Source organism: Anoplolepis gracilipes, chromosome 4 (assembly GCF_047496725.1).
Source record: "Anoplolepis gracilipes chromosome 4, ASM4749672v1, whole genome shotgun sequence".
In the NCBI taxonomy this organism is placed as follows: Eukaryota; Metazoa; Arthropoda; class Insecta; order Hymenoptera; family Formicidae; genus Anoplolepis; species Anoplolepis gracilipes.
The window spans coordinates 14,339,587-14,358,387 of record NC_132973.1 but is presented as its reverse complement, the minus strand read 5'-3'; the positions used below and the strand labels follow the sequence as shown (position 1 = coordinate 14,358,387).

At 33.0% G+C, this 18,801-nt stretch overlaps 1 protein-coding gene across 14 annotated transcripts in view; it reads left to right on the top strand.

Annotated features, from left to right (window-relative positions):
* Positions 1-18,801, top strand: part of LOC140664850 (uncharacterized) — a 149,533-nt gene that overhangs the window by 34,910 nt on the left and 95,822 nt on the right. For 4 of the 14 annotated variants that reach the window (XM_072890415.1, XM_072890411.1, XM_072890407.1 and 1 more), the window contains exon 1: positions 4,073-4,106. The exons of the other annotated variants lie outside the window; for them this stretch is intronic. In XM_072890415.1, the coding sequence (XP_072746516.1) occupies positions 4,088-4,106 (19 nt within the window). In that variant the 5' untranslated portion in view covers positions 4,073-4,087. Of the gene's footprint in view, positions 1-4,072; positions 4,107-18,801 lie in introns of those variants that run through there. 14 annotated transcript variants of the gene reach the window in all.

Here is an 18,801-nt window from a genome sequence, read left to right as displayed (position 1 = left end):
CGCTTCCTTCAATGGCTCTCATCAATGTAATCGAATCTTTTTCCTTATTCTTTTCCTTACTTTTTCCAGTTGTCGTATCAGCTTACGTATTATTGATAAAAAAAATGTCAAAGTATACGATATTAATCCGCAATATCAAGAGAATTTGAAATCATTTTCTATGTAATTCAATGTATCATATGTGTAATTTGATACATGTATTAAAGCTTCCGAAAAAGAATATAAAATATGAAGTTATCGATAGGAGAAATTCGGAGAAATTATTTTAAAAACAATGGTTATTATATATTTAGCATATTTCAATATTATTCATTATTAGCATTTTTAATCGCGTCTTTGATCGAAATTCTAAGGTTTTTGATACGATACTCGAAGGATAAACGATTTTTATAGATAAACTTGGCAGTTGCATTATGTAATCGCGAATTAAGTGTAACAAAATGCTGTGAAAAAATTTCTGAAATGATCAAGGATGAACTATGCGCACTTATGCGCGAATTACGCCGATGTATCAATCGCAGATCGATTTGTTATTCACGAAGGGAGTCGATCGGTAATTATATTATGTAAATAGGGCAAACTGAAAAAATCAATTTAGTGCATTCGTTAAAGGCGAGTCGCTTGTTCCGCATAATCAGTTTTATAATGTGGGAACGGTATTGCAATTAATTAGCTGATAACAAGAAATGGCATAATGATACGGTGTCACAATTCTGAAAATAGTGGAAGAAAATCATTCTAAAGAGTATTGCAAAATGACTTCGACAAGAAAAGCTGAATTTTAGTTCCCCAATACTCCTTTAAGGTAATAAATAAAATTCTAGGAGCCTAATTAAATTTCAATCATATTTACTAACTAAAATCTGAAATATTTAAGCTTCTAATGGTTGTTAAAACATTACAGAAATTCGATATGATGTATCTCTAGTCTTTGATTTCGCAATTCGCGATTTGTTTGTCAACTTTTCTAGAGAAAAGGTCATTTCGTGGTCGATTAGAATCGCGTTCTGCTCGTGCAAAGCGGCTTTTATAACCATTAATTACTCGCTTTGCATTCGCTATTTATTTGCATTTTGCATTACCTTTCTCATAATTGGGCTTCTAAATTGAGCTGCAATCATTAAATTATTCGCTTAAGGTTACTAATATAGAAGTTGGGTAACCGGAGATTCGTAACAATTTATCCTAATGTCGATAATACTGATAATTTTAAGTAATTATCATCTTCAGCATGATTAGTTTATCTCCGCGCAACGCTCTCATAATTGTCTCACTACATAACCGCAATATAATTTTCCAAGACGTTATTGTTTGACTTCTTACAATCGCTTGCATCTAGTCAAAATCAAACTCACACTAATTAGCGTATACCTCGGCTTGTATTTTGAACTTATATTTGAAATTTTAAAACCTGTTTACCAATTGTTACGAATTTTGTGCTCTATTGATACATCGAATTTACAGACACAAAGGCCTGAGCTCATATTTATCGTTAAATGCGTTTTTATACATATCTTTGTTACAAGTATAATTATATATTTATCGCTAAACGCATTTAATGATAAATATGAGCTCAGACGTTTGTGTCTATAAATTCGATGTATCAATAAAGCACAAAATTCATAACAATTCATAACAATTGATAAACAGGTTTTAAAATTTCAAATAAAACTAATTAATAGATTAAGATATCACATTACAGACATATATACATATAACTGGTCAATTTATAAATATAAGTTAAAATTAACTTAAAAATTAATTTAATTAGTACAAATAAATTTCTGTGCAACATTCCGAATATTTCTTATACACATATTGTTTCTAATCGAGGAACATTAATTATAAAATTACTAGTGTTACTGACACAAGATCGATAATTTCAAACGTGCCAATGTGTGTGTTAATTATATTATAGTAAACGAAAACAAAACGACAGTTCCAAGTAATCCAAGGTACTCGAACTCGCGAATCTACAGAATGTTGTACGCCAATTGCATCTCTGCCAGGTCGAAAGTTCCAATTTTGTACACAAGTTGCTAATTATAGAACGGATTAAGTACAACATATCCGATGAAATTATATTTGTTACGTATAGTATAATTGTTAACATCGATTTTCCATCTTTTATATACATTTGATTAATCTAATTTATTTAAATTTGTAACTTAGATCCACAATTATAATGATTACTAATTATTGCTGCGTATGTGGTATTCACTATTTATTTGTTATAGTATGATTTCGTGCATATCGCATGGTCGTAGGATTAGAATAATAAACGATAAGAATGTGAATCTCGCGGTGGGCATGTAGAAGTTCTAATTTTACAAACGAGGTGGGTCGATTCAGCGATATAGGAGGTAGCGCTCTAAATGCGTCTTTTGGAGACTCGCGCGCACCGTATTTTTCGAACGCGTCTCTCTCACCTCAAGTCATTACCACCGAAGGCAACACACTTACGATTTCTCGACCACGACGTCTAGCGAGAGAGACTCGAAAACTGATTCTCGACGTCGACCACCGAGGTTACAGATTCCTGCAGTCGTCAGCGAATGCAGCGCATTCTGTTCCGGAAAGCGAATTCCGGAGGCAATGGATGTTTGACAATACCATGGCTCGTTAAAAAAATATAATAAATTTAATAAATATAATTTATAATTTTCTTAAATCAATATTCATTGATTTTATGAAGTGGTGTTTAGTTTGAATGAAAATTTTGCTTTACAATAATTTTAAAATAAATAATAAAATTTTATTATTAGTTTGTTTTTTGATTTATCAATAATAGTACATATTTTAAAAATATTAAAGATTTATTTTATTAAAAATTTAAAGTAATAATACAAAATATTACAAATACAAATTACACAAAATACCGTAAAAGTTATAAGTAAAATCTATAAAACAAATAATTTTTTTTAACTCAGCAAAGGATACATTAAAAAAGTTTGCTGTGCTTATACAGTAATATAATATGTATAACATTTGTTTTGCTTGTAATATAAAATTTTCTATAAAAAATATATGATTATATATGTATATAATTATTATATATATAATCAATATAAGATTTTTTATAAAAAATATATGCTAAAAATAAAATAAAAAGTACTAGTCAAACTTGTGTGTGTGTGTGTGTGTGTGTGTACATACAATAAAAAAATTTAAAAAAATAGATTAAATTCAAAAACAGATATAAGATAAATGAAATCAATTATTTAACCATTGTTAATTATGTATTATCAATTCAGATGATTAATAAGAATTTTTTTGCCTTTTAACTAGCAGTATTTATCGACACGGTGTTTTGTATATCTAAAGATTTCTTAAATCAAGATTGAGCATATTTTATGACCATAAACGGCACGTTGTTTTCATTGATAAAAAATAGCGAACGGCATATTCTGCGTTTGATCAATTTTTTTACGCTTTTTCAATCGCCTCGCTATCGACGCGTGTCGGCAAATGTTCAATTAAGTTTCCCTAACGGAATGTAATTGAGCGTTGACTACTGTTTATTACTGTGTTATCGGAAATGTGCATTCCTCATGTGCAATGTCCCCTCCCTTTCTGTTTTTTCGTCATATTCCAATGGTTCTACTACAACTTTGCAAACAACTTTCGAACGAGTGAAAAATCGACTTGAAGAAAATCTGAAATATAGTCCTCGAAAGTCTCAAGACTCAAGAGACAAGAAAACAAAAAGTTGTCTATATGGAAACACTTAGGATTATAGAAATTATTAAATTTTGATTATATTTTTCTCATAATAAATAGTAGAGGATAAACATTTCAGTTTCTTATAATAGATTAACATTAATTAAAACTCATCGCATACATGTATTACAGCGAATTTTATTGGATATACGTAAACGCGGTTTTTGGCTTTTTCGACTATGAAGAAGCCTTTATGTTTATTTTATTTAAAAAATACTTGTGCGTTTAATCATCTTTTTCTTACAAATTTGTAATTTTCTGTTACAGGTGAGTGACAGATTGCTTTGTAAAACTGCGCTTACAACAGCGTTTCGAATTTGAGAAATTTCATTTTCTACCTTGGAACTGTTTATGTATCGCGTGGAAAATGGCTAATCGAAATCCAGGTAAACTTAGCATTTTTTGGTAGCGCGAGAGAAAGAAAAAGAGAGAGAATCGGGTAGATTTTTATCTTGTAACATAAATGAGATATTGAAATTAAAAAAAAATAACTTCTCAGATGATTTTCTTAAATATTATTTCAACGTTACAAGCATCGCTAGATTTTTCAATTTTTGTAACAGAGGAAGCATTCTAGGATATTTGTGATTAATTTCTTTGCTTGTCAATTAGCATTTAGATGATACAGTCTGAATCATTTTTCATTTAGCGAAAGGTCGCAATTGGCAAAAGCTCTGACTGTGAGAAGAACGAATAACGATTGAATTCTGAAAATAGATTTGGCCCGATTCTCTCACAAAATCGGCACGACGCGATCGTCTTTTCGCAGTTTCGTCACGTTCTTTTTATCTAATATATGCACAGAAAATTAGGAAGAATGTATGATTTATTTAAAAATTGCGAACACAAAAGTAAAAAAATTTTCGAGAACAAGTGTTCTTTTTAATTATTCTTTCTTTTTTTTGGGTTTTGAATTTGATGCAAAAATATTTTAAGCAATTTGTAAAAAAATTTCAATTTTTTGTGGAGAAAATCTTTTAACTCTGTTAATGATTTTTACTTTACGCTTGTAAAAATATACAGTCAATTATCGCACATATTATTTATCAGTCGCGGTTTTATTGCGAAAATAAATTAAAATTAACACGATGACAGTGATGTATTTGCACTTTCATGCTGAAAGAAAGTTTTAAAGTAGTATATTAAGGCACGCTGTGCCATACTCTAATCTTTAAATGTATCCTGTTGCCAGTTGGCAACGATTGCATCGATGTTCCAATTCGAGGTCTAAGATGATGCCGGTTGATAGTAACGCTCCATTTTTTTGGAGTGAAACGAGAAAGAGTTTTATTTTATAAATAAAGTAAATTTTTTTAAAAATTAAGATATGAAATATACACGAAATATTTATTTTGTTCAAATTCAAATATAAATTGAATATTGAAATGATAAATTTAACATGCATAAATACAATATTAATGGAATGTTATTATAATGAATAATAAAATTGTTCAAATATACAAATACTTACGCGTTATATAAGAAATTGCGACGCAACGTGAATTAATTTCTGTCAGAAATTAATTAAGTTAGTAAAATTAAGCGGATATTGTCGTATGATGTAATTGGACAGAAGCAACGGATATCGGCGAAACAAGCATTCAATTAATATCAGAGTCCGAGTGAGAAATGTACCAATAGTCGAACTGTTAATTGTCTTCATTCTCGCTGAATTAGGAGCAATTAAGGTCGGTTCGCGAAATAATCGCGTATATTCTTCTAAAAGTAAAAATACTTAATTGTGTGTCATGACCACACATTTCTTCCACGTTACTTACTTATTTTTTGAAAAATTACTGCAGAGTTTTAATCTTGTGGTATATTTATTTTATTAATATTTTTAATTGTCTTTGAAAAATATACTGTTGTATTGGATATTTTTACCTGCGAAGTACATATTGCTCTGTGACTTAATGATCTGTTAAATGAGACTAAATAGTAAAAATAAAGAATTAAGTCTCATAAATATATTTTCGGGCTTTCACGAAATGGCATTACTTTTAACGTTTCCATGAAGCTTTACAATAATAACTGCGTGTTATTATTGCGCAGAAACAACTCGCATTTTTTATTGCAAAATTGTGGTTAATCTTGTGAGAAAGGAAAAAAGAGGTCAATTTATCCACTAGAAGGAAGTCGTCGTTGGTACCGTTAAAATAACATAGACTTTCCTTATACGTATCTATCCGTCCGCTACTGTCATGTTTGCTAGCTATTTGTACTTGCCGCATGTAATTGGAGACTTTTTTAATGCATACTTCGTACATGATCTATTACAGCCTACAAGGCCAGAGTTTTAAGTGACACGTGATTCTTCCTCTGTTTCTTTGCACGCATTCAACAATTATATTAGTTTTTAAAACAAATATTTTAATTTTTTTTCTGGAATTCCTGTAACACACACACGATAATAACAATCTGTAATAAATTTTAATTAACACATGTTTCTAGAAAACGCGGAACTAAATGCTAAGCTTATTTAAAAAATTTTTTCATTATAATTTCTCTCACATTTTAATTATGAAATTTCTATTAGTACTATCTAATATCTATACTTGTTAACATTTAGCAGAATCACTAGAAAGCGTATAAAAAATATTCAATACGTGTACGATTAATTGTTGAATTGAACCCCCCGCGGACGAACAAGTTTCCGGCCGTTAAATCGCGAGAAAGCGAATTATTTTCCTAAACCACTGTCCTCGATTTGTATATTATCTTTTGTCCAAACGGCCGGCGGTCATTCGTACTTCGGATTAAGCGAATTCAATACTATCTGCATCTGGGGTGTGTCTATCATTATGGTAGAAATCATTCATGAAGAATTCAATTCGAAACGTGATTTGCAATAACGCGAACGAGCTACGACAATATTGTTCTCACGTTCTTTCTTTCTCTCTTTTTTAACGGAACTTTAGATATTTTCCTTAGCTTTCTGTTTATCTTAGAAAGCTTTACTGTGTGAAGAAAATGGTGTCACATTGCCGAGTTAATAAATGAATACTCGATATCCTAGAAATCATTTTTATTTTCAGAGGTTAACTCGTGCAAAAGTCGTTGAGCGCTTTGATTATTGGCGAATTTCGCGAATATATTTCTATAATTCGCACTGATTGTAAAACTCTTTTCGCGAACATGACGATAAAAGATGCAAGTATACGTCGAATCGTACGATCGAAGACCGGATAAATGTGTAGATACGCATGAAGGGAAATCAAGCACAATGTCGATTGCGTTTAAGTGCGAGCAGCCAGACGAAACGACCGACACGTCAGTCGGAGAAGTCTGCTCGCTGGCAAAGACCGTTATGCGAGAGTGATCTATCGTTTAACGTCCCGTCATAAATTAAGTTCGGGTTAGGGCAACCGCGCATAAAGTGTGACAAAAGATCGATTTGATGTGCGCGTGCGCGCAAAGTTTCTCCCTCGTAGCAAGGCGCGTTCAAGCTCGTAAATCACGGTGGAGATCGTAATCGATCGATGCCGAGACTTTAAAATGGAACGAATTGACCTGCTTTTGCCGATCGTCCTGTTTTGACGGCGGTCGAGAAAACGAGGGAAGCTTTGAGATTTTTTTCGAAGGCGCTCGCATGCGAAACGCACATGTAAATGAAAATGATCGCAGAAAGCGCGGCTCTCGAGAGATTTTCGGTTTTATCAGCATTATTTCTATTACTCGGAATGGGAAGACATATTGAGATCGGTTTCCCGCGAGAAATCAAGAGCGTTATACACGTCTATGTAGTATCGATCCATTACTCAATTCGTTTCTCTTTTTATCACTCGGGATGTTGACGATGCGATAATTAGCCTCTCAGGCTATGCAATTAAACCTTGCTGCAACATTTCGCGCTTAAGTTAATTACGTGGGGATGCAATAAAAGGAATCGAACACGGCGATCTCATTGTCGAAAGGTCTCTATTCCTGTTACAGGGTGACTTGTTCAAATTATGTTATCGTTGACCTAAAAGTCGAGTAATAATAACGACGATCGCTGAGTAAATCGTCATAATGAACGTCCCACATATTCGGTCATATATATTGTGCCGTATGACAAAGCATAGAATCAGGTCGATTCTCCACATGAAGATAGATTATCATTACAAATAAGCAACAAATGAAATAAAACCATGCCATGGTTATGATTTGTATAATCATTCATATAATGTGCACGTAATCAATAGATAGACATTAGAATTTTATGAAAATTTATTAAAATGTTTCAATATGCTAAACGCACAAAATATCTATAAAATATGCAAATTTTTTTCATTTCATATTCATATCTAATTAATTCCAAGATTTCTATTATTGGCGTAATTTAATAATGATAACAGTGTCTTTTAGGTAAAAATAGGATTCATTGATCTCTTTTACGTCATCATCTCGTTTAATTGTACAGACTACGGTGTAGCTAATGGTATTATTAATGCTTGCGGTTAATTAACTCTACAAATGCCATGCGAGAGGTTAAAGCAAGGTGTAACATGTGCGTAAAGACTTGTTAGTGCTGTTCCGTAGCAGGTTTGCTGCTCGCGATCACCTGAGGTAGGTCATAGTTTTATTCGCAATATTACAGTTATCACTTGTCTCGTGCATGCTTACTTCTGAATCACGGCAGGTTTCTCCTTAGAGGTTGCCCACGCAAATCGCGATCGACGGACCGCGGCTGTTTCTTTACGTTTCGCAATCGCGCTCGTTCGAGCGATGATGACGAGCTCGATGCGACCGCGCCGATGCGTCTAGCGTGAAAACGGAAATGTAACGAGAAAGCAAACATCGAGATTTTACATTGCAATAATTGTAGTATGTTTGCAGTAGCAGTAATTACACACAATTTTTTACGCTAATATTTCTCAATCGTTTTCTGGTGAGAATTTTATTTGATTTTGCAACTTTCTACCAATTAAAGTATATTACTTAAAAAAATAGTTGAAGGGATTTATTTGGAAACTAATTTAATATTGCAACTATATATTTATGTATAAACTTAATTTTTTTTAGTAAATCTAGATTTTATAGATTTGAGCGAAAAAGGTATTGAGAAATTCATTCATTAATATCGTCACGTATCAGTTTGAAACTTTGTTGAAGACAAAGTTTCTTGCCAAAAGTGCTATTAAAACAATGCTTTCTTATTTCCTGAAATATTATGAAGTTTCACCAAGAGTAAACGTAAGGTCTGAAAGTAAAACAAAATTTCCGTCGGGCAAAATTTCATTACATTTTGTTAGTATACTTTTTGGCTTCTTTTTAAAACTGTAAATTCTATCAATTAAATGCCATTTAAAATAATTGTAATTCTTCTAGAGAAATTCGTGTGTTTAATTTTTTTAAAATTTTATGGAAATTTTAGGAAATATTTTATAATTGATGCACGATCCGATCTAAATATTTTTTATTTTTAATTACTATTGTACAAATATATGTAAGAATTTTTTTGAATATTACCGTATGCTATTAATGGAACGTAGATCTTCTCCAACAATTACATCTATTAATATCGTGGCAAAACAGCTGAATGAAACACTGTCACGTCAGACTCTGCGGTAACTTTCGAAAGTGTCTAATTAGTTACACTTTCAGACGGCACTTTAACTGGGCCAGCGTAGCGTGGTTGGTAGCCATTAATCAAAGCAACTTATACTTTGCTCCAATAAAGGAATAGATACGTAAAATTAACAGAAAATAAACATTGCATTTTATCTATTTTTGTGAAAAAAAGTTCAGTATTTGTTAAATAATATTGTAATCTAAATAAATGTAAATTTTTTGTTATAATATGTTACGAAGTTTAATTTGTTACTTGTTAATTTAAAAATATTTCCGCCTTATTTATTTATATTAAAAATGTATTTTTTTTGTCTGGAATTAAATATGTAGGTTGAGAAATTTGTATTTGATTTCGCAAGAACATTCGCAAATTCTGCTTTATTTTTCATTATAAATTTACATTCCGCGTGTAACAAGTAATGCGTCGGGTCTTCTTCCTTGCTTTTCTTATTGTGACACTCGGAATCGTAATTCGTTCGTAAGATGGTCTGACCACACACTACCGTGATCACTTGCACGGCCGCTTACAAACATCGATCACGATTCGCAAACACGTTACACACGTTGGTGCAGATTCTGACGTAAACATCAGACGCTTCTGTTTGATTATGTTTGCCGTGATGCAATCGGCAATCGGAATGCATTGAAACCAAACTGACATTGAATATATTGCGGTTCACATATCTGCACGAGCGATCGAATAGCATTTATTCATTTATAGCACTAATAATTTTTAAGACGAGAAATTGAAAGATTTTTATTATAGAGATAGAGTATAAGATTATTTTATATTAAATTACGCTTTTTTGTATATATCATGAATTGTATCTGTTCGCCATGAAAAAATATCTTACCATCATTCCTACTCATGTATTTTGCGAACAAGTTCAGTTTAATTATTGAGAGAAAATTTCTGATGAATAATAACAGGTTATATTTAAGATGTTTTTATAGCATAGATGAGATATATTTTATATAAGAGAGAGAGAGAGAGAGAGAGAGAGAGAGAGAGAGAGAGAGAGAGAGAGAGAGAGAGAGAGAGAGTGTGTGTGTTTGCAAATTCGCACCATAATGGCTGGCTGTTGATGTTTTATATCAAACTGATTGTTTAGCACAAATGAACACTTTTTCATGCTTATGAAGTATTTTTCTTTACTTTGAGAAATTGCAAGATGCGTATTCATAATCACAAAAAAGAATTGAGCCGTTCGCGAGATATTCACGTCGTAAAATTTAACGAACCGTAGCGTGATATACTCGTAAATATTGGCGGGATTTGTGTTGCTCATCATACCTTGCATCTCGATGCATCTTTCTAGTACATAAAAAAAAATCTAGTATATAAGAAACTAAATAATAATTAAGGAATTAATATTAAAAAATTATTGTAATATTATATGTCAGAATTGAAAAAAATAACATCACAATCACAATGTTTTTTCGGAGTTCTATTAATAAGAATCTAACTTTAGTTATATTAGTTTGAATTGATATTGTTGAAAAAAATTTTGATTGCAAAGAACAATCGAAATCGTTATTTTTTTTTTTACGCGTCGATGAAAACGTGGAAATAATGTGAACTATAATGTTTCTCACAAGGATTTTTAACGCATCAAACGTATTTGTACGATGATAATTACAATGGTGAACAGCGCGAGATACGATTCGATGATGCCTGGCGAGAAATCAGTTGATTATTTTCATACTTCCATGAAGTCGTAACAATGCCCTCGCTTTTCCTTCCTTTGTTGGGCGCGTAGTTGCGGGTTACTGGGACACGTGTACGGTACTCGGCGAATCGTAAATTTTGAAACTCTTGTCTCAGTGAAATAACGGCGTTGCCATTCGACCATCAGAATCGCACTCGACGAGGTCCGTTTACTCGAGAAATGAACATATGAATGTGAACGTGCCACGCATATTATCTTTATCGTCTCTAACATGATCGCATTATGAAGTTAGCGTACAATCTTTGCGTATAGCTGTAAACTACGTTTTATTTCTTTTATAGTTGTATCCTTTTAAAAAAATAGCTTTAAACACAATAAGCTCTGTATAATTCTCACAATTACAGGCATGATTCCTTTGATATATATATATTAGGAGCATAATTTCGGAGACAAGTCATACTTGCATAGCATTTATAATAATAGCGAAATTATTTCAAGTCAATGATAATGGAACTTACTCAGCAGCGATATAAGTGGGTTTCAAAATTTCTCATAATATTTAAAAAATGAGTGGTGCAATTTTTATATTATTATCTTGTTGTCTCTTTGTTAAACTTATTAGTTTCGTAAGCAAATCATATGGTACTTTTATCGCGTATTAATGAAGGATATTTCTTTTACTGTTATTGAATACGGAATCGAAAACGGAATTACGTCTAAGATACGCGATGTCTTATTTAACATTTAAAAATTGTATTTATATTAAATAGCTTCATATTCTCTTTTTCGAGAACTATAACAAAGATAACGAATGAGATAATCTTTGAGACACGAAGAACGAATTGGTGACGTCGGTGTCGTAGTATCGACCCTTAGTCGAGCGCCGGCAGGCCGTCACCCTGGCAACCTCGCCCATTCCTTTTGCATAGGAGAGGTATAGTGGCTAGACGGCTGGAGCATCCTCTTCGTATACTCTTCATTAGTGCCACGGTCAACGGATAGTTGAGTACACTCGAAAGATAGAGAAAAATAAAGATAAAAAGCGCACGAAAGAGAGAAGACAGTTTTTACCTCATCTTCTACTGACATTCAGGAAAATTGGATCAGCTGGTTTGGACAATCTTATCTATTAATAAAACTTCTTCTGTGATGATGATTTTAAGAAATTATGAAAAGGCGACGTGCTGAAATATTGAGGAATAGAATTGACAGTTAAAGTCGAATATAAAAAAGAAAATAAAACTAATAATAAGTTGATGCTTATAAAATTATAACAATAAATTCATTCTTAAAAAATAAGCCGCTTTGATCATTTAATCGAATAGATCCGTAGATGATATTTCTGTATACTTCAAAACTACATTTATTATATTGCTATTCTAATAACTCAATATGAGATGAAGACTATAGCAATTCTAAATCGGTGTCTTAATCAACAAGGGTATTTTACGTTTTATTTTATGTCAGATGATACGTTTCCTTTGAAATTAACTCCGTTTTCCAAACGACTAAAAAGGGATTATTTGAGAGGATAATTATTAGCGCACTAGATGATTGATTAAGATTAAGAGCGTATATCGTGCGTGGTGTGGCGTCGATTATTAATCGGCGGCGATAAGAGAAAATAACTGTTCTTAATCCGTCGATCGATTTCCTGTTAGAGCCGTCCGGTGCATTGTGATGCCGCTGGTCCGATTGACAATGAATAATCAGGATTATGCGTAACGAGTAGATAAATTACGCTGGTAATAGTGACATGCTATAATCGCGATGATGCTCCTTAATTAAGTCGGTATTGGATCGATCTTTTTCTCTCTTCTCTTCTCTATTCATATCTATGAATGTATCGTGCGCGTTTTATCCGCTATTTATCATCACCGCACGCGGGGTAACAGGAAACGTCGGTCGAGGCTTTGCGAGGAAGCAATACATTGGCTTTGATATATTATTCACGATATTGCGTGTATATTTGTAGCTGATGCATCTCGAGAAGAAAGAAGAATGCATACGAATGACGCAATATTGCGCTAAAGCCAGCTGTCGATTGCAAAAGGTGATGAATCATTAACGAGGTTCAGTATTCTTCTTCAACTGCAGCCTTTGAACTTTATCTTTAATCTGCGAATATTCGCACTATGATCCGCACTTTAATATACAGTTACCTTTTTTGCATTGCGATTTTGTAGATGGTCATTTTGTTAGTTTAATTCATCTTTGTTTTTTATTCTCTAGAGTATAAAAATTTTTTGAACAATTATAAATAAATATAAGGCTCTTTCTTTTTCACTCTGCTTTCCTCTTTTATTGGAAAACCATGAAAGGGGAATATATTTCTGTGCTGCGTAATATTATTTATTACATCAGAATATTACGACATATCAACACTCTCGAAATCCACTGCATTCTCTTCTCGTTTTGCAATTCAATAGTTGAGATATCAAGTAGGCAATTTAGTAAATGAGACGATAATGGTATTCGGCTGGTGCATCCCGAAGACGGCAACGCTATTACGTAGTTAAGGTGAGAGTTGATGCACACAGGTGCAGCAGGAAGTCGATAAAGTGGCGCTAAACTTATATACAGTGTGTCAAGCATAGCCTGCATTTTGCTTCGATTGAAGAGATTTCATGTTCGAATTCAGAGATTATAAATATTTCTTGTAGCTTTGTTTAATATCTTTTTCGAAGAATGTGCTCCACAAAATTACAGATAGAGAAGTTAGAATACGTATTTTATATATATATATATATTTTTTTTTTTTTTTTAATTTATTTATTTAGCGCCATGTATAGAAACGATTATACTGAAATTATCTTGTTTGACCTATAAAACCGATGCTTGTCTTGGCTAACATGAAGGCATATATGTATGCCCGAGTACACACTGTTGGAAATTACGTTACCCGGGAAAGCTATCGGCTTTTCTTTGCGTGGATGCTGAAACATTAAGATACTTGAGAAGGGAGCGTAAAACCGATAAGGATCAGAGTATAATCAGAAACCTTACTTGCGTATATACGTGCTATGCACAAACATGTTGGAATTCATTATCGTAATTAAGTTTTTACGATCGACCAATACAGAAAATGTAACGATACGTCAGTTACAATCGTACGATATTAGTTACGGTATCATTTATAGGATAGAAAGTTGATCGATTGTGAATGTTCTGGAAATTCGATAATCCTGCGCATTCGCGATTTGACGTACGCGATTAACCAAGTTCGAAATATGTGATGAAATATTCTCGCTTGTAAAAACGCAGTAATCCAAATTTTTATTTTCCAGCTTTATAATAGAATGAAAGGTACATTTAAAGAAACTTTATTTTTATTAAATCTTTAATAGCGATATAAATTCAAACATAATTAGAGTTTAAAATGTAGATTTCTACCGAGAAATTTATGCGTATGTAGTTAAGCCTTTCAAATTTCTTTTTCTTTTTTCTTTCTTAATTGATAGTTATTTGAGGACAAAATAAAATGTACATTATCATTATATTTAATCACAAGGTAATCGGCAGAAAGAAAGATTACCGCAACCGCGCCTCCATTTGCGGGTATAAAGTATTTACAAGCGGTTGCTTCCTGGTTTGAACGGAAACTTGGATGCATGTACCTATGCATTATCTATATAAGTTGGCACACATAGTTGTACGCATACATACACACATACACACACACACACACACAAGAAGACATACCACTTTTAGCAAAAGGGAAGATACGGCGTCTTTCCCTTTATAGCTCGAGATGCACTTCTAATCTGACGAGAGACAGGTGGATGCTACAAATTCCCTCGTGTAAGATTCATAATACAAGCCAAAATACGGAATCGACTAACTATCTGCAATCTATGTTGTCTCGTGTCAACTTTAATCAGAACAAATCCTTTCTGTTTGAATTGTGAAGCTGATTGCCGAGGGACGTCTTCTCAGGAAGTCCTTGTTTCTCGTAGCCACGACATTGTGTATATACATGACGAGATATAATTAGTAAGCTGTAACTTTACGTACATATTTGTACAATTAATGCAGATCAATTGATTGAAACGAAACATTTATACATTTATATCATTTGCTTTATTGATTTTTTAAATTGATATTGAAAGAAATATTTATTATAATTCTTTCAATGTTTCACTTTTATCGGAACATTTTCTTTATTTTAATTTCACGCAATTAATACTTGTTCTTCTCATTATGCTATTCTTATTTTTTCATACTCTTCTTGGAATTGTTATTACATTAAAAAAGCGTTCCGGCTATTCTTCGTATCTGAGCAATTTAATTCGTTCAAGTTAATTTACTTTATATAATAGAAATCACTTTTCTTCAAAATCTTAGCATGCTGCAAAAGTAATTTCAAAATCCGTTCAGTAAAGACAGGCGTGAATTTTTGTATCTCTGGTGAACCAGGATTCGTGACGCTGATTAAAAGATCGGTCCTGGAACACAGGAGTGACTTCATGCTCGGTGATGCGTGTAATCTTCTCTTGTTGGAGCAATATCGATCTCCCGACCAACATTCCCGGGTTGAGCGAAGTAATGACGAGCGTGCCTTTTCTTTCTTAAGTCGTACTCGTATTACGTAGAGATCGTTAAAAACGACCCCAAAAGATGTCATTCATCGATCGAACTTTTCATCTGGGTCAAATTTATATTTGGGTACATGTATTTCTTATATTGTGCATTATTGTTACGTTCTATAAGATTAATTTGGATATAATTGATAAATATATATTAATTACGCGTAATGCGGTTAAATTTAGCATTCGTTTAAATAATAACGTAACCTGTGTTTATATTTACATCATATTTTAATTATTTGATTTAAACAGTAATTAAAGAGAGAAAGAGAAAGAGAGAGAGAGAGAGAGAGAGAGAGAGATTGATGAGAAATCATGTGTAATGTATATCCCAAAGTTTATCACAAAGTAATTGTGAAGGAAATGTCAAAACACAGTTTAAGCGCAGAAATCTTTGTGGTCGCGAAACGCCAACCGCAAGAGTTCACGGCGATTTAATCGAGACGATGGAACTAATAGAAATTATGGCGCCCCCGTCCGATCCTATAATTTTCTCTTCAATGTACAAACGACTAGACAGCCCGGAACGCTGTCTTTGCCCGGAATTGCGCGGTTAGCATTTTCGTGCGTCTCGTGCCGAGTCTAGAATTAAGGCGGACTCGAACGATCGATCTTGAGCATTCTTGTTTGACTGGTATCTCAATTTCGTGATGAACTTTATTCTTCAAAAGTCTTCAACCTATAACATCAACCTTGCACTTGAATGCATAAATCAATATTGTCATAATCTATCTATTTATATAAGTGTATTTCTAGTCACACGTTATAATTATTGTGTAAATTGAAATGTCAATTAAAACATCTTGCTGTTATTTAGTTATTTCATTCAATTATGGCACTATGTTTCGTGAAAATGTCATATATCATTCTTCGTTTTATTATAAAGGGAAACAATGATTATTATTAATTAGTATAGATGTATGTAATATTTTTTTTTGGATGAATTATCATTAGTATACACTGATTCAGCTTTCAACAGAAAGATATACCAGATAGAGAGCACGCACAAAGCGCAAACACGATACTCCGATTTAATTTCTCCTGATTAAAGATTAGACTCTGAAACGATCGTCCAGCACATTCGAAGGTCTCTAAGACTTTCGAGTCTCCAAGAAGGAAAGGATTTAGCATTACGTTTAGCATACTTGCGTGTAGAAATTTAATGAGTTTATCGAACTCAAGTTAAATTACATTCGCGAACTTACAAACGGTTGCATTTCTATTCTTTTAAAAGTTTGTTTAGGATAATTTACAGGAAATCCTAAAATCTGCATGAATAGATTATTTCTTACAAAAAGATAAGCGATGCTATTCATAGAAATTTCTAAAAAATGAAAGAATTTGCGGAAGCAGGTAGAAGTATCCTTTTAAAATCTTCACGATAGCTTTTTTACCCTTGCGTTTTCTTCCGGATAGCATTTTCTTTGTGAACAATGTTTCTTTTCACAGCTTTTTCCGCTCGCTCAGTTCCACTTTCGCCGGCTGTGCTCGTTCATTTAATTTCTGACGGCAAGAAACGAATCTTCAAAGAGACGCGGAACGAGGTTCGACAAGAAGATTCACAGGAAATATTTATTACCGTTGCTAAAGAATTATCGGTCGTCATTCTGTTCCGTTGTGCGATCCGTTGAAAACGATCTTCGGTACGAAATTATTGGCGTCTCTTTGCGCGTCTTCTGAGAAACAGTCGGGCGATCTTATTTCCTCCGTTAAACTCGCAGCGTGATTCTTGCGGCGAATAAAGGATCGAAGATCTTTGTACCAATTACAGCGATCCGTTAGGTTTCGAGAGAACGAGGTGTACAAAAGCTGGAAAGTTACATGGAATCAGGAATCGATTTATGATAAAAAAAAAATCAATACAGTTGGAATTAACTTTTAATTGACATTGAAAATATATTGATTATAAAATAGATTATGTAATAGAATTTTAGTTTCACGGATCCATGGATTTTACAAATCTTTATTTCAGTGAATTTCCGAAACACATATATTTCTTTATATTTTTAATTTCAAAGATCTTTTTTAAACCTCTTGTCTTAACAATAACATAAACAAAGAAGATAATGAGTGAGTCATAGAGTACATTTAGTAACACTTGGAAGCGACATGTACTCGGTTTGTCTCGCTTATAAAGCTCGCTTTTGTCGACTGTTGCAAATTTTAAAAGCAGAGATGCGTCGCCTTGATGCCTCTAAACGCTCAATTCGATAGCGTAATCTTCGCAACGCAACAGCTAGGTGTGTTTCGCATTTGAAATAATCATAACCACACCCGCAACCATTCGCACGTCGTATTTACTCGTGACAGGAGCGCGAATGTATCGCACATGTTGCACGGATTGTCAACCTTCATAATACGCACGTGATAAATATGTTCGGAATGTAGACCGCTGTGGAAAAAGAGAATTTTGAACGAATATAAATGAGTATATGCTGTGTAAACGAATGATTACGTAATAGAATTTGTTAATTGACTTTTGCAATCGGTCGGAATCCGATCGCGCGTTTCACGCAAATTAAATAATTCTGAATTTGTGACTACGGTGTGTCTTGGTCGAAACTATGTGTAATTACATCGAGTCTCTACGTGATTTCTCAGATCATTTCAAACTTTCTCTCTTTCATTTTCTCTTTCTCTCTTTCTCTCTCCTTCTCTCTATCGAGTGCATGATGTAAACGTACAACTCCGTTTCGCGACGTAGTTAAAACCTCGTCAGAGAAGTTGCGTTGCAAAATTCGTGGAGTTAGGAGTTACACGTCATAGCAGAAAACAACAGGTCGTTTAGTCGCTGGTATAGCTATTAGAACGTGCATATTACGGCGACATTGAAACGTGTGCTTACTGTCTTGTTAGATATATACAATATTGTTCATGAGAGAAAGCATAAAAGCGATGCAATTTTTGTAACACGTTGGTTCGACTATCCGTCGCGCCACTAAAGGATTATCTTTCACGGGAAACTGATCCTAACAAGCTGTATTTGTAGTATGGCATTTAGCAAGACGCTTTTACAGCTTGTATTTTAAGTTCTTAATGCACATCCATTAGGTTGTTAGGTTAGTTACAGTCATCTATAACGTTTTTCCAGAAAAATCTTAAGAGTCACTTTACTTACACAAGATTAGTTTAACAATAAGTTTAAAATAATATAACGCGAATTATATTCACATAAATGAAGAATAATAATAATAAACAATTTTCTTTATGATGTATATTATTTAATAGTCTTATTTTTTATGACGTATATAATTTATAATATATGTCTTTTT